Genomic DNA, 15,847 nt, shown 5'->3' on the forward strand with positions numbered 1-15,847 from the left:
AATTCAAAAAATATATATTACATTGAAATAGAAACCCAAATTTTTGTAGGGACACTAATCACAACCACTTGAAAATAACATGTTTGGTAAGAAAACTGGAGGGGAACTCATCCCAAGAGATGCATAGTTTCGAGGAGAAAATGTGTTCCAGCATATTTTTTGGTTTGTTTTATTCTATTCTATGCTTTCCAAATTTTCTTTATGGCTAGAATTTCTTATATAATTAGTGAAAGACTTTTAACTGTTTAAAACTTTTTCTAATTAAAATATTTCAGTTGTATTTAGGTACATGGTTACAATAACGTCTATGGTTTTGATATACAGAGTTTCTGCTCCGCCACCATCACCAAAGTGCTCCCTCATCATCCTTATGTCAATTCCCAGCATCCCATATGGTCCCCTGAGCACCACCAGGAGTGATTCCTGAGTGCAGAGCCAGGAGTAACCCCTGAGCATTGCTGGGTGTGACCCAAAAAGCAAAAAAAAAAGAAAGAAAGAAAGAACCGGATGGAAAGTGTGAAAGAGACGACAGTCTCCTGTGTACCTTTGACCCAGAACTGCCCTGAGCACAAGCTCTTGTTCTGCGTTTTTCATTCATAGCATATTTTATTTTTATTTTTTGGTTTGGGGGCCACACCTGGAGGTGCTCAGGGGGTCATATGGGATGCTGGGGATCAAACCTCGGTCTGCCACATGCAAGGCAAACCACCCTATCCACTGTGCTATCACTCCAGCCCCACAGGGCATATTTTAAAGCTGTGAAGCGTTTGCAGAAGTCTTGACTTTTACTTTTCTTTTTTGCACATAAGTTAGACTGTGAACATCATCCTGCGGCTCGCCACCTGCATTAATCATCATTCCAGTGGTTATTGGATGCTTCCTGATGAAAGGGCCAGAGCAAAGCACCGTCCCCTCTGGTGGTGTCCACAGTCCTCCCCCAGAGAACTTCTGTGATGCAATTTTTCCCGCTTTTTAATAATTTTCTTAGGATTGCTGCCCAGAAATGTGAATATTGGGTCAACGGAAAGAGCATTATGTTGCTCCTGGCACACAACTCCGAACCGCCTGCTGAAGGTTGGTGGAGCCAGCCAGCCACTTAGTGCCTGGGCCCCAGCCCGTCTCCGGCCTTCGCATGGCCAAGAGTGACCAACCACAAACACAGAGACCTTTAATCCCCAGTGGGAGGAGTCTGCTGACCTGTGCACTTTGCTGTCCTTACTGATATCGCCTGCAGAAGTTCCTTCTCGGGGCTGGAGTGATAGCACAGTGGGTAGGGCATTTGTCTTGCATGCGGCTGACCCGGGTTCGATTCCCAGCATCCCATGTGGTCCCGCAAGCAATGCCAGGAGTAATTCCTGAGTGCAGAGCCAGGAGTAACCCCTGTGCATCGCCAGGTGTGACCCAAAAAGCAAAAACAAACAAAAAAAGAAGTTCCTTCTCAAATTGTATCCCCCCATATCTTCTCTCAGACTCTCAGAAGACCCCCGCCCCCACAGAAACCAGCACAGAGCCACCAGAGGTTCCTGAGGAGCCCGTCCTGGGGACGCTGACAGTGACAGGATCATCTCCAGACTCGTTGAGCCTCTCCTGGACCGTCCCCCAGGGCCGCTTCGACACCTTCATCATCCAGTACAAGGACACGGACGGGCGGCCCCAGGTGGTGCGTGTCGGGGGCGAGGAGCGTGAGGTGACCGTGCAGGGCCTGGAGCCGGGCCGCAAATACAAGATGAACCTGTACGGGGTGCACGAGGGCCGGCGAGTGGGCCCCGTGTCCACCGTGGGCGTGACCGGTGAGTAGGGGATGGACATAAGCCATAAAAGACATTTCCTGGACTCCTGTGTTATGAGAACAATATTCTTGGTGGCCCGTCCGCGGTGAGGTGGGCTGGGAGTGTGCTGAAGGTTCTGGTTCAGAGTCAGCTGATGTGGGCTGTAGCCGGAGAATCTGCATTTCTAGCAAGATCCTCAGCATGCTGATGGGGTCCATACTTTGAGTAGTGAAGCTCCTCCCTGCAAAGGAATCAGAGCCTCGGGGCTGGAGCGATAGCACAGCGGGTAGAGCATTTGCCTTGCACGCAGCTGAGCCAGGTTCGATAACCAGCATCCCATATAGTGCCCCGAGCATGCCGGGAGTAATTCCTGAGTGGAGAGCCAGGAATAACCCTGTGACCTCCCCCCCCACCACCACCAAAAAAAAAGGAACCAGAGCCTCTCCGATCTTGTCTTAGCTCCCGCACAGAGGAAGCTGTGGAAGAAGCCAGAGGGTCTCAGTCTTCACGCCCTGAGCCTCTCCTTTGGTTATATTAGACTTTAGACTCCAACAGATCAACCAAGCAAGGCTGCCCAAGGATACACATGGGAAAGTGAGGACTGGTGACAGATCAGTGCTCCTGCTGGTGGACCGAGAATATCAGGGCATGTCTAGCAAGCTCCTTGTGGCGTATTTATATTCCCAAAACAGTAACAATGATGGGTCTCATTCTCCTGACCCTCAAAGAGCCTCTAATGCGGCACCGTTGGGAAGGACGAGTAAGAGAGGCTGCTAAAATCTCAGGGCTAGGATGAATGGAGACATCACTGGGTGGGGGGAGGAGGGATGGGGGGGACGAGGTTGGGGGAGGTGGGACGGGGGCAAGGAAACGGGGCAGCTCACCGCTAGGGGTCTCTGGAGACATACAGAGCACTGCAGAGTTCTGTGGCAGCTGGGCAGGAACGGGCTAGGAAGACTCTGGCAGGAGCTCTGGGCTTGGACATGAGTCCAGGGGAGTGAAACTCCAACGAGTGCTGTGGACGGAGACCCAGGGCTCCCAGAGAGAGGCGGGGGCTGAGGGAGGAAGGGTCAGGGCTATGCTGGCAGGCGGCAGAGAGGGCAGGGGTGCAGGAGGGAGAGAGGAACCAGCAGGGGTGGAGCTTCTCTCTGCTCCTCATTGTCTCACTGTTCCCACCACCATCCCTGCCGACCAGAGGACTGAGGAGGCCTCTTTGTATGTCTCCGTCCAGCTCCAGACCATGAAGTGAAGACGACCACAGCCGCAACCACCACCCCGCCGCCCAGCAAGCCTCGCCTGGGGGAGCTGACGGTCACTGACGCCACCCCAGAGTCCCTGAGCCTCTCCTGGACCGTCCCTGAGGGTGACTTTGACCACTTCCTGGTCCAGTACAAGAACGGGGACGGGCAGCCCAAGGCACTGAGGGTGCCAGGCCACCAGAACAGGGTCACCATCTCGGGCCTGGAGCCAGACCACAAATACAAGATGAACCTGTTTGGCTTCCACAGCGGCCAGCGGGTGGGTCCTGTGTCTGCCATCGGGGCCACAAGTAAGTGGGCAGGGAGACCCCAGGCTGGGCCCCTGAGGGAGGGTACCCCTGTGTCTGGGGGGCGGGTGATGGGGGTGCAGGAATCCCTCTGGTCGCAGCCTCTCTCTGGGGCCCCCTGAGGACCCAGGGAAGGGCCTCTGGGAGCCCCCCCAGCTCACCCCAGGCCCCGGCACCCTGACCCCACGTGGCCTGCACCAAGGATGGGCTTCCCCACACCCGCCCCAGAGCCCCGAGGGCCTTTGGCTCCTGCACCCCCTCCCCAGGCCTCTGGGGCCCTCATGTACTCTGTGTCCTCAGTTTCAGAGGAAGAGACCCCCACAGAGACGGAAAGCACCCCCAGCCCCGCAGAAGTCAGCACGGAGCCCCCTGAGGAGCCCGTCCTGGGGGCGCTGACAGTGACAGGATCGTCCCCAGACTCGCTGAGCCTCTCCTGGACCGTCCCTCAGGGCCACTTCGACACCTTCACCGTCCAGTACAAGGACAGGGACGGGCGGCCCCAGCTGGTGCGTGTCGGGGGCGAGGAGCGTGAGGTGACCGTGCAGGGCCTGGAGCCGGGCCGCAAGTACAAGATGAACCTGTACGGGGTGCACGAGGGCCGGCGAGTGGGCCCCATGTCCACTGTGGGCGTGACTGGTGAGTGAGAGCAGTCCTGTCCCCTCATTTCCTTCTGCTCCTGGCCCAACCCCCCCACCCCCAGAGTTTCATGCTCCTTGCGAAGGCTCTGTGTTTTGTGTTCGGGTGGTCCTGCCTCCCCCCTGAGCGAGAGTGAGGGCAGACACTCAGGTCTGTGCTGCCTCCACTTCACGCTCCCTCTTCTCCCGTCTGGCTCCCCGTGGCCCCTGTGAACAGCGGTGCAGGCTCCCGGGCTGGCTCGTGTGGGAGGCGCTGCCCGGTGATTCCTTTTCTGGGGGGACACCCTTGTCGGAGCTCCGGGAGCTGCTCCAAGCGTGATGCCTGGGGAATGCTGAGGTGTCAGAGGTGGAATCTGTGTCTCCTGCCTGCCATCCTGTGTGCCAGCCCTTCGGGCCAGCTCCTAGGCCCCTGCTGGATTGTAGAAATGTTTCCCGGACCTGGGGACTGGAGCAATAGCACAGCGGGTAGGGCGTTTGCCTTGCAAGCGGCCGACCCGGGTTCGATTCCCAGCATCCCATATGGTCCCCTGAGCACCGCCAGGGGTAATTCCCGAGTGCAGAGCCAGGAGTAACCCCTGTGCATCGCCAGGTGTGACCCAAAAAGCAAGAAAAAGGAAATGTTTCCCGGACCAGAGCAATAGTACGGAGGGGAGGGCACTTGTCTGCACACCCCAAAAAGGTTCTCTCCCCCAAGTCCCCTGAGTCCCACCAGGACTGATTCCTGAGTGCAGAGTGGCGTGTGACCCTTCATGAAAGAAATGTTTCCTGACCTCTCTGTGCCATAGGCTGCCAAGTGGGGTGGGTGATCATGGCACCTGCTTCCTGTGTGGAGTTAGGATTGAGGGCTCTCTGGGAACTGCTTGTACAGGGGAAGCACAGGCCCATAGAGGAAACACAGTTCAGGGTGCTTGCCGTGCATGGGGCAGACCCAAATCCAATCCCCAGTGCCCCGTAGGGCCCCCCAGTGCACCAGCAGTGATCCCTAAGCTCAGAGCCTGCAGTAAGCCCTGAGCAGCACAGGGCGTGGCCCCAAAACACAATAAAAGATCCAACATGCGGAGACGGTACGTTTTCTCCCAGATTCTTGTCTCCCAGCTGGGAAAGCAGCTTTCCCAGGGAGGAGGGCTCTGTGTTGAACCCCGACTGTCTCTACTCCATTCCAGCGCCCCTGCCCACCGAGCCTCCCGTGACCCCGCGCCTGGGGGAGCTGGCTGTGGCAGCTGTGACCTCAGACACAGTGCGTCTGTCCTGGACGGTGGCCCAGGACCCCTTCGACTCCTTCCTGGTGCAGTACAGGGGGGCGCAGGGGCAGCTGCAGACCCTGCCCGTGCGCGGGGACCTCCGCGAGCTCACCGTCTCCGGTCTGGACCCGGCCCGCAAGTACAAGTTCCTCCTCTTCGGGCTCCAGGATGAGAGAAAGCATGGCCCGGTGTCTGCAGAGGCCAAGACCCGTGAGTCGGGCTGGTGCCCGCAGGTGCCCTGGGAGCCCCCAGTGGCCCTGTGCCCTGTGTGGTGACAGTCGGGGGTTCCTGTGTCTCTGGACCCATCTGGGGTTCAGTGGCCTCATTCCCTTCCTTCTCCCCACGCCTGTATCCCAGGGACATGCAGTTTCTTCCCAGGGTTCTCTGTCACCCCGACTCCCCTCTCTCCTTTCTCCTCACACACAGGGACTTCCTGGTCCCTGCCCCCAACTCCTCCCTTACCAGTCTGTCGTCAGCCTGTCCCTGTCATCAGTCTGTTTCTCTCATCAGTCTGCCTCCCTCATCAGCCTGCCTCCCTCGTCAGTCTGTCTCTCTCATCAGCCTGCCTCCCTCGTCAGTCTGTCTCTCTCATCAGCCTGCCTCCCCATCAGTCTGTCTCTCTCATCAGCCTGCCTCCCCCGTCAGTCTGTCTCCCTCATCAGCCTGCCTCCCTCGTCAGTCTGTCTCTCTCATCAGCCTGCCTCCCTCATCAGCCTGCCTCCCCATCAGTCTGCCTCCCTCATCAGCCTGCCTCCCTCGTCAGTCTGTCTCTCTCATCAGCCTGCCTCCCTCATCAGCCTGCCTCCCCATCAGTCTGTCTCTCTCAGCCTGCCTCCCCATCAGTCTGTCTCTCTCATCAGCCTGCCTCCCTCATCACTCTGTCTTTCTCATCAGCCTGCTTCCCTCATCAGTCTGTCTCTCTTCATGCACCTCTCTCTTTTCTAGTTCCCGCCAGGAAACCTTCACCTGTCCTGGGGGAGCTGACAGTGACCAGCGTGACCCCAGACTCCGTGGGCCTCTCGTGGACGGTCCCCCAGGGCGAATTCGACTCCTTTGTGGTGCAGTACAAGGACAGGGCCGGGCAGCCCCAGCTGGTGCCCGTGGCTGCAGACCAGCGCGAGGTCATCGTTCCCGGCCTGGAGCCCGGCAAGAAATACAAGTTCCTGCTCTACGGGCAGGCGGGCAGGAAGCGGCTAGGCCCTGTCTCTGCTGAGGGCACCACGGGTGAGCTGCCTCTTCTCCTCCCCCTCAGTCTTCTCCCCTGAGCCCCCCTGAGCAGCCCCCCAGCTCCCCACACCGTCTGCACTCCTAGCTTTGGCCTGGGCTTATGCAACGATATAACACAGAACACCTTTCCCCCTCCGGTTTGGGGGCCATACCCAGCAGTGCTCAGGGCTTGCTTCTGGTTCTGCACTCAGGGATGACTCCTGGCAGGGCTGGGGACTCTATGGGGTGCGGGGAAGAGGATCTGGGTCGGCCGTGTGCAAGGCAAGCACACGACCTGCTATACTGTCACTCTGGGCCCCCAAACACGTTTCTTTTTTTTTGTTTGTTTTTGGGTTACATCCGGTGATGCGCAGGGGTTACTCCTGGCTTTGCACTCAGGAATCACTCCTGGCAGTGCTCGGGGGGCCATATGGGATGCCAGGGATCGAACCCGGGTCAGCCATGTGCAAGGCAAACGCTCCATCTGCTGTACTATCGCTCCGGCCCCCAAACACATTTCTTGAGCGTCTGGTGCATGCTTGACACTGCCCTGAGCACTGTTCCCTTTCTTCACTGACTTCCTCTGGAGCCACACAGACCCGTGTTCAGATCCCGCTGGTCAGAGCTGTGTCCAGGGACATGCCACTTCTTCCTCTTGGACCTGTTTCTGCACCTGCGTAATGGTTATGAATAATATCTAGAGGCTCTCAGTGAACGTCCGCATTCTCCCCCCTCCATCCAAGTCTGACACCAGAGGCGGAAAATATGGGAATGTTTGGCAGTAAAATGACTATGGAAAAATCTGGAATCACTGTGGCCATGACTCAGCACCCCCGCCCCGGGCCCCCCTAGGGAGGGGTGGAGGGAGGTCAGGGACTCTCAGACCCCACTCCCAGGACTCTGAGTCACTGGCCAGGCCGGGATGGGCCCAGGCCCAGCTGGGGCTCCGGCCCTCGGGCTTCATCTCTCTCTTCCGCAGCTCCCACCCCCCTGGCCTCTCCCCTGCCCTCTCCCCTCTTCTCCCTGCAGCTGTCCATGGTGGCCACTGAAGTACAGCAAGGGGAGGGCTCAGGCGAGCTCCTGCTGGCCTGGGGCTCACAGTTTGGGGGCGTCTCCCTGACAACCCCCTGGCAGCCCTCAGCTCTACTGCAGGAAAGGGAGTAGGGGGTGAAGGCAGGACCGAGGCCCCCTGGGCACCCCTCTCTCCCAAGGGATCACGGCAGGGAGGGAGGGTCAGTGAGCCCAAGACGAGACGAGGCTGGTTACCCCGCCTGCCCAGCACTTCTGTCTCCCTGGAGCCGGTCCCAACTCCCCGCTTCCCCAAGGTGAAGGCAATTCATGACTCAGTTTCTCCCCTTATAGCTGCCCTGGAGGAACCCCCGCCTCCACCCCGCCTCGGGGAGCTGACGGTGAGCGGCGAGACCCCAGACTCCGTGCTCCTCTCCTGGACAGTTCCCCAGGGCCCTTTCGACTCCTTCCTGGTCCAGTTCCCTGACGCAAGTGGGCGCCCCCGGACGGTGCCCGCAGCCGCAGACCAGCGGGAAATCACCATCGCGGGCCTGGAGCCTGGCAGGAGATACACGTTTATGCTATACGGGCTCCTCGGGGGACAGCACCTGGGCCCCATCTCCGCCCAGGGAGTGACCGGTGAGCCGCTCCGACGGGCTGTCCCGTGCCTGGGCTGGAGAGGGAAGGGGCTGGCAGCCTCAGGGACCCCACCCAGGCCCAGGGGAGGAGTGTAGCCGCACCAGGCCTGAGGGGGACAGAGGCTTTTGGTCAACAGCAGGGCCCCGGACAGGCGACAGGAAAAGGAACCGGCGTGGTGGCCGCTGCCTGCCTCTCGCGGGACAGCTTTCCCGCAGAGAGGGGCAAACTCGCTTCCTCGGGGGAGTCAGGAGTGGGTCCACAAAAACAGGGGCCTGGAGCCCACCAGCGGAGGCTGCATCGGTGGAGGGGTGCCCCTGCTTTCCAAGTTCCACACGGGTCCAGATCTGCCTGGAGGGACAGGCCCCCCCACCCGGCTGGTGGGATGCACCCGGGGGTCTCTGCGGGCGGGTCCTCAGCCTTCTCAGAAGGGAGGACCATGCGTCTGGGTTCAGGAAGCGGCCGCATTCTCCCTGCTTCAGGGGGGGGAGGGCAGCCGAGCAGGGGTGCCACAGACACGGGCAGGGGAGAGGGAGCGCCTGACCGAGACGCAGCAGAGCACCCCTGGAAGTACACGGCCCTGCAGAGGGGCGCAGAGGCGCCGGGCCAGGCCATACCAGGGCCCTGGCAGAGGGAGCGAGGGCGGATGTTGGACAGGAAGCAGCAGCCCCGGGCTTCTCTGCACCCCTGGCTGTGATCAGGGCCCAGACCCCACCCCCACCCCGGGACACCCCCTCTCTGAAGCCTGAGATGAAATGGAGACCCACAGTCTCTGGCGCTCAGCTGTGTCCTGGCTTCTTCCCCCACAGCCCCGAGAGAAGCCAGGCCAGAGACTCCTGAGCCCGCGGAAGGACCCCGGCTCGGGGAGCTAGTGGTGGGCGACGTGGCCCCGCACTCGCTGCGCCTCTCCTGGACCGTGGCCCAGGGCCCCTTTGACTCCTTCGTGGTCCAGTACCCGGGAGCCAACGGGAAGCCGCAGGCCTTGCTCGTAGCCGGCAACCAGAACAAGGTGCTGGTGTCGAACCTGGAGCCCAGCACGTCCTACAGGTTCCTGCTCTACGGCCTGCGCGACGGGAAGCGCCTGGGGCCCATCTCTGCGGAGGGCACCACGGGTGAGGCCAGGGAGGGGCACACATGTCCCCCGGGGCCACCCGTGGATACCACCCCTCCACGGCCCCATTTTACAGATGGGGATAGAGAGGCCGGCTGGGCCACCGGGACCTGCCCAGCTGAGTGCCTCTGTCTCCCACCCGGCCTGCAGGGCCAGCGCCACCGGGCCAGACCCCAGAGGAGCTGGGCCCACGCCTGTCCCAGCTCTCCGTGACCGATGTCACCACCAGCTCCTTGCGGCTCAACTGGGAGGCCCCACCTGGGGCTTTTGACTCCTTCCTGCTCCGCTACGGGGTGCCGGCGTCGAGCCCCCTGGACCCGTACCCTCGCCCCCTGCTGCAGCGGGAGCTGAAGGTGGGCGGCGGGCAGCGCTCAGCCGTGCTGCGCGACCTGAACCCCGGGACCCTGTACAGCGTCACTCTGTACGGGCTGCGCGGGCCCCACAAGGCCGACAGCGTCCAGGGCACTGCCCGGACCCTCAGTCCAGGTAAGGCCCCCTGGGAGCCATCCCCGTGGGCTGCCCCGAGGAGGGGGCATTTGTCCTTCTGGGTGGGACCAGGGTGCCATCCGGCAGGGAGGGGGGGCGGCGGCGAGAGCTGGGGGATCACCAGCCTGTCTGAGGGCAGGGCCAGGAGGGGGCGCTCCTGGCTGAAGTCTCCCTGCCTTGCCCTCACCACCCCTTCCCTGCAGTTCTGGAGAGTCCCCGTGACCTGCAGGTCAGCGAAATCAGGGAGACCTCCGCCAACGTCAGCTGGACACCGCCACTGTCCCAAGTGGACAGCTTCAAAGTTTCCTACCAGCTGGCAGATGGAGGTGACGCCCCATCTCCTCCGCTCCCTTCCCTCTGCCCACTCTGGTGACGCCGCCTCGCGTCCCGGCTGACCCCCTGAATCACTGTGTCTTCAGGGGAGCCACAGAGCATACAGGTGGATGGCAGGACCCAGAGCCAGGTGCTGCAGGGGCTGACCCCGGGGGCCACCTACCAGGTGACTGTGGTCTCTGTCCGTGGCTTTGAGGAGAGTGAGCCTCTCACTGGCACCTTCAACACGGGTGAGACAGGGCATGTGAAGGCGAGAGGGGTTGCGGAAGGGGAGGTTAGGGGCACCCCCCCGACGGCAGCATAGGGGGTGGGGGCATGTGGGCCACTGTGAGCACCCTCTCTCCCCCAGTTTCCGACGGCCCTACCAATCTCCACGTGGTGAACCTGACGGACGATTCTGCCATTCTGGTTTGGAACAAGCCCAGCACCCCCGTGGACAAGTTTGACGTCCAGGTCACAGCCTCAGAGAACGAGGACAGCCAAGGTGAGAGCACTGAAGGGGGTTCGGGCCCAGCCCGGGGGAGCAGGCGCTGACCCCTCGCTCCCCCCTGCTCCCTCCCATGCAGTGCCCACGCTGAAGGACTCGGCACCGGGCAGCGCTGCCAACTACTCGCTGAGTGGCCTGGAGCGTCACACCAACTACACGGCCACCGTGTGGGGCCTGCGCGGGGACAACATCACCTCCCCAGCCAGCGTCAACTTCACCACAGGTACGGCCCGCGCGCCCGAGGCCCGGGGCCCGGCGTGTGCCTCGTCTGCGTCTTCTCTCACGTTTGTCCCACAGGGTTGGAGGCCGCCCGGGATTTGAAGGCCAAGGAAGTGACCCCCCGCACGGCCCTGCTCACGTGGGCCGAGCCCCAGGACCCACCCACCGGCTACCTGCTCAGCTTTGACACCCCTGGTGGAGAAACCCAGGTGCCCTCAGCCGCGCTCCTCTGGGCCGACCCTCTGTCCATCCCACCTCCCCACCCCCGACCCCGTTCTCTGCCAGAGGCGCGAGTCTGCCTCTGTCCTGACCCCTCTCTGTGCCACAGGAGATCCTGCTTCCGGGAAGCGTCACGTCCTACCAGCTGCAGGGGCTCTTTCCCTCCACCCTCTACAACGCCTGGCTCCGGGCCGTGTGGGGCGAGAGCTTCACGCCCCCCGTGACCACCTCCTTCACCACCGGTACTGGAGCCTAGTGGGGGGGTGCGGGCACAGCCGGGGCGGAGAGGGCAGCAGGGGTCCGAGGCTCGCCCTCACTCTGCTCTCCCCAGGCGGCCTGCGTGTCCCCTTCCCCCGGGACTGCGGGGAAGAGATGCAGAACGGGCCCGGCGCCTCCCGAGCCACCACCATCTTCCTCAACGGCAACCGCGAGCGCCCCCTGAACGTGTTTTGTGACATGGAGACGGACGGGGGTGGCTGGCTGGTGGGTGCTGCCGCCCGAGGCCCCGGCGGGGGGGATGCGGGGGAGGGCTGGGTGTCAGGGAGGTGGAGGCCGGGAGCCCCGGGCTGAGGGTGCTGTCGCCCGATTGGCAGGTGTTCCAGCGCCGCATGGACGGAAAGACAGACTTCTGGCGGGACTGGGAGGAGTACGCCCACGGCTTCGGGAACGTCTCCAGGGAGTTCTGGCTGGGTGGGTGCCCGCCCCCCATCCCCGGGACTGGAAGCCAGGGAGGGAGGGGGCGCCTCGGAGCCCAGCACCCTGATGGAACCCGTGCTCCCTGCTCCAGGCAATGAGGCCCTGCACAGCCTGACAAAAGCCGGCGACTACTCGCTGCGCGTGGACCTGCGGGCTGGGGACGAGGCCGTGTTCGCCCAGTACGACTCCTTCCGCGTGGACTCGGCCGCCCAGTACTACCGCCTCCACGTGGAGGGCTACCACGGCACTGCAGGTGCGGCCGGCCGGACCCCGGGGTGCGGGCGCGGGCACAGGGGGGCTGGGATGGGCGTGAGACGCAAGACCTCACCGCACCTCTTGCGCCCTGCCCAGGGGACTCCCTGAGCTACCACAGCGGCAGCGTCTTTTCCGCCCGGGACCGAGACCCCAATAACTTGCTCATCTCCTGCGCCGTGTCTTACCGCGGGGCCTGGTGGTACCGGAACTGCCACTACGCCAACCTCAACGGGCTCTACGGGAGCACAGTGGACCATCAGGTGAGGGGCTGGGGCGCAGGGCAGAGCTGAAGGTGGAGGCGGGGGTCGGCCCAGCCCGCCTGCACTGGGTTCAGGTATCCCTGGTCCCGGTCTGAGCACACAGTCATGCCAACCCCCCGGGTTATGTTGAGGAGACGCTTTATTATTATGGAAAGGGTTGGCGCAGGGTGGAGCCCTGATCCTTGGCAGCAGAACACTTGGAGGGGAGCAGGGACGGGAGGCCACTGGTGTGCAGGCCCCTGAGGGCCAGGGTGGGCATTCGGCAGGGCTGGCTCTGACTCCCCGTAACCTGCTTCCCAGGGAGTGAGCTGGTACTACTGGAAGGGCTTCGAGTTCTCGGTGCCCTTCACGGAAATGAAGCTGAGGCCGAGAAACTACCAGCCCCCGGCGCAGGGAGACTGACCCCGGGGCGTGACCGCCGCCAAGCACTGAGGGAGGGTCGCGCCCACACAAGAGCCGGCGCACCCTCACCTGCGATCTCACAGCACTGTGTTTACAGGGGGGAGGGGAGGGGTTGTACGGGAGCAATAAAAGGAGAAATGGAGAGGCATGCGCGTGTCGGCCTGGTCACTGGCGTTGGACCGGCGCGGGGCTGGTGCCCGGCCCGCGAGGCTGCAGCCGCACCTGGAAAGGCTGGACCCTGAGGGAGAGGGAGGAGTAGGGCTGGGGCTCCAGCGAGGGCAGGGCGCCCTCTGGCGGCAGCAGCGTGAAGGCCTGCAGCAGATGCACCAGCACCAGGAAGACCTCCAGGCGCGCCAGCGGCTCTCCCGGGCAGGAGCGGGGCCCGTAGCCAAAGGGCAGTGAGCCGATGCTGGTGCTGCTGGCTGTGTCCAAGAAGCGGTCTGCGGGCAGCAGAACAAATCCAGGTTCCCTGATGGCCGCGACCGGCCTCTTCCACCTCCCCCCCGGCCCCCATGCCACCGCAGCACACCCACCCTGTGCCTACCCGGCCGGAACTCGCGCGGCTGCTCCCAGAAGGTGGGATCCAGCAGGGCGCCTTGCAGGTTGGGGATGACCACCGTGTCCTGGGGGATGTCGTAGCCCAGGATGCTGCGGGGAGGGTGGCGTTAGAGGTCCGCCAGGGGTCCACCTGGACGGCCCGCTCAGCCCTGCCCCGGGACGTCACCTGGTGGGCCGCTTGGTGTAGTGAGGCAGGGCCAGGGGCACCACCGGCCGCAGGCGCATCACCTCCGAGATGGTGGCGTTGAGCAAGGGCAGCCGCCAGCGGTCTCTGTACTGGACTGGGCAATCGGAGACTCCGGGGCCCAGCTGTACATCCAGCTCCTCCTGCAGTCGCTCCTGGAGCTGGGAAATGGGGAACGAGCCTGGCCTCAGCCTGACAGGGCCCGGCGCACCCCCTATCCAGGAGGAGCCACCTGCGGAAGGTGGAGAAGCGGCACCCCGGGCTGTGAGGGGAGGCTGTCGGCTGTCGGGAGGGGGTTAGACCTTCGCGTGGCCCCAAGGCACACCTCAGGGTGGTGAAGCAAGAACAGGACAGCCCAGGACAGGGTGTTCGCCGTGGTCTCGGTGCCCCCGATCATCAGGTCCAGCACCGCCGTCGCCACGTGCCTTTCATGGAGCTCCAGGCGCCTTTCCCCCGGCTGCCTGCTGACTTCCTGGAGCATGTAGTCGGTCATGTCCCTCGGCTGGCCTGCCACCATGCTCTCCTGCCGGGGGAGAGGACCCAGCCTGAGGGCCTGGCTTGGTGGAGGCCAAGGGAGCCACCCAGCCCCGGGCAGGCACAGCAGCCATGCGGACTCGCCGGGTCCCCACCTTATGCTGCTGCAGCTGCTTCTCTATCAGGAAGCCCCTCTTCTCCAGAGCCCGCTTCAGCCTCCTGTGGCCCGGCAAGGGGAGGAACTGGGCAGGGGCAGGAAAAGGAGCTCCTGGATGCAGGTTTGCATCCCAGAAGCAGGCCGGGGGGCAGGGGTGATGAGGGCACCCCCATTCCTCCAGGCTCCAGGTAGGGACATGGGGGGACCTCCTCACCCTGAGAAAAGGAAAGATGTCCAAAATCTGGGTGGACCAGTGTTCCCAGGCGGACTGCAAGTCTTGGATATTGCTGTGAAAGACTGGGACTAATGTGTCCTCCTGCCAGAACAAGAGGAGCAAGGAAGGTCAGGGAAGGGGCGGCGGTGGCCCCGCGGGGGGTGCAGGTGGGACCCCTGACCTTGTCTGTGAAGCTGAGGTAATAGATGATGGAGCAGGTGAGCAGAGAGAATTCCTTCTGGATGTTCACGGGGGTACCGGCCTGGGCTCTCATGCCCTGTGGGGTCGGAGCGGGAGCAGCAGCAGGTCGGGGTGAGGGGCAGGAGGGAGAGGCCGGCCCCCACCGGCACCCCCTGTGACGATGGCACCTCGTCTCACCTCACAGAACTCCTGGGTCGCCTTCTCCATCCAAGGCTCCAGGAAGTTGTGCAGGCCGTGCAGCAGGGCGGAGCGCGCGAGCCGTTTGTGGGCCTTCCAGAGGCGGGTGTAGTCTCCCAGGGAGATGTCTGGATGGTCCCCGAAGAGCATCCTGTCTGCACAAGGCGAGGGGGCCGGCTGACGTGACCCTTGGCCGGGGAAGCAGGAACCTGCCTCTCCCTGCCTCACCAGCAGCCCCCAGCGGTCCCCTGGGGAAAAGCCCTCACAGACTGCTCCCTGGGGTCTGCCGGCAAAGTCCACCGCCTTGGTGACCATGGCCTCCTCGATGGTCCTCTTCGAGTTCAGCACCACCACCTCTGGGGGGGTTTGGGGGGAGGGAAACGCCCAGCGTCAGCAGGGAGAGGAGCCTGCAGCTCGACTTGGGGGCCACAGGGGCCAGGCGCTCACCCTGTTGCCCCAAGCGGAGTCTGTAGATAGGCCCGAGCCTCTGCGCCAGGCCCAGGAGGTAGATGGGGAGGTTGGGCTGCAGCAGATGCAAGAAGCCGGGGGCCAGTGGTGGGAGGTGCAGCTTGCAGGGCTCCCTGCGGCCCCATAGCAGGTGGACGCTGGTGACGAGGAGCAGCAGCAGGAGCAGCCCCAGGAGCAGCATGGTGGGACCCACCCCTGGGCCTGGTGCCGGCCTCTTATAGGCCCCGAGACCCCCATTTATCTCGCTGCCTAGGGGCCTCTCTGCACTTCCTCCCTCCAGCCTTGCCCACAACCTCACACTTGAAATAGTGTGTTCTGGGAACGAGTCCAGTTGCCTTGACCTTGGGCGGGGGCGGGGGGGGGCATACTTCAAAAGACGTTGTCTTTTTTTGACAACCAAAATCAGAAACTACAAACTGTGACCTTTCCCCATAGCCAACTTGGCTTGCTGAATCCGAGTCAACCTTGGTAGACATGTGCCCAGCTGGAATCCTTTCCTACCCCCAACCTTGGACCAATATATTACTACAGAGCTTATCTCAGAGCACATGGCATCATTACCCTGTCCTGAAGAATAATTGCCTGAAGAACAAAAGGAGATCAGGGCCAGAGAAGAAGACCAGCAGGAAAAGCACTTGTCTTCATGCAGCCAGGCTGGGTTCCATCCCCGGCAGGAGCCCTGAGCCAGGAGCTCAACTGAGCGTTGCTGGATGTGCCTCCTCCTCCTCCTCCTCCTCAGAGAGAGAGAGAGAGAGAGAGAGAGAGAGAGAGAGAGAGAGAGAGAGAGAGAGAGAGAATAAAGGGAGACTTTGAGAGATAGAGAAGCAAAGGCAGAGCCATACCAGGCTCATAAAGAAGCTAGAAGAAGGTAGACCTAAGTTTTGGGTCCAGAATTCCTGGAATTG

General features: G+C 62.3%; 2 protein-coding genes across 2 annotated transcripts in view; one reads left to right on the plus strand and one right to left on the minus strand.

The window, feature by feature from the left end:
- The window catches only part of TNXB (tenascin XB), a 52,228-nt gene extending 39,584 nt beyond the window's left edge, over positions 1-12,644 (plus strand). Inside the window, exons 23-41 of the mRNA XM_055129087.1 lie at positions 1,470-1,790; positions 3,001-3,318; positions 3,616-3,951; positions 5,114-5,401; positions 6,137-6,415; positions 7,760-8,044; positions 8,851-9,153; positions 9,303-9,638; positions 9,842-9,964; positions 10,058-10,201; positions 10,321-10,455; positions 10,538-10,681; positions 10,756-10,886; positions 11,006-11,138; positions 11,228-11,379; positions 11,490-11,586; positions 11,684-11,845; positions 11,944-12,107; positions 12,408-12,644. Of these exons, the coding sequence (XP_054985062.1) occupies positions 1,470-1,790; positions 3,001-3,318; positions 3,616-3,951; positions 5,114-5,401; positions 6,137-6,415; positions 7,760-8,044; positions 8,851-9,153; positions 9,303-9,638; positions 9,842-9,964; positions 10,058-10,201; positions 10,321-10,455; positions 10,538-10,681; positions 10,756-10,886; positions 11,006-11,138; positions 11,228-11,379; positions 11,490-11,586; positions 11,684-11,845; positions 11,944-12,107; positions 12,408-12,509 (3,953 nt within the window). The 3' untranslated portion in view covers positions 12,510-12,644. The remainder of the gene's footprint in view (positions 1-1,469; positions 1,791-3,000; positions 3,319-3,615; positions 3,952-5,113; positions 5,402-6,136; positions 6,416-7,759; positions 8,045-8,850; positions 9,154-9,302; positions 9,639-9,841; positions 9,965-10,057; positions 10,202-10,320; positions 10,456-10,537; positions 10,682-10,755; positions 10,887-11,005; positions 11,139-11,227; positions 11,380-11,489; positions 11,587-11,683; positions 11,846-11,943; positions 12,108-12,407) is intronic.
- A 26-nt stretch (positions 12,645-12,670) lies between these two features.
- On the minus strand, positions 12,671-15,123 carry LOC101550385 (steroid 21-hydroxylase). Its single transcript, XM_004621326.2, has 10 exons — positions 14,922-15,123; positions 14,741-14,830; positions 14,475-14,629; positions 14,278-14,373; positions 14,097-14,198; positions 13,881-13,967; positions 13,577-13,774; positions 13,234-13,412; positions 13,054-13,157; positions 12,671-12,949 (listed from the first exon to the last, which is right to left on the minus strand). The coding sequence occupies exons 1-10, from the start codon at positions 15,121-15,123 to the stop codon at positions 12,675-12,677; spliced, it is 1,488 nt and encodes a 495-aa protein (XP_004621383.2). The 3' UTR covers positions 12,671-12,674.
- Positions 15,124-15,847: the final 724 nt, after the last annotated feature.

The sequence above is a fragment of the Sorex araneus genome, chromosome 2 (genome assembly GCF_027595985.1).
Source record: "Sorex araneus isolate mSorAra2 chromosome 2, mSorAra2.pri, whole genome shotgun sequence".
Classification (NCBI taxonomy): Eukaryota; Metazoa; Chordata; class Mammalia; order Eulipotyphla; family Soricidae; genus Sorex; species Sorex araneus.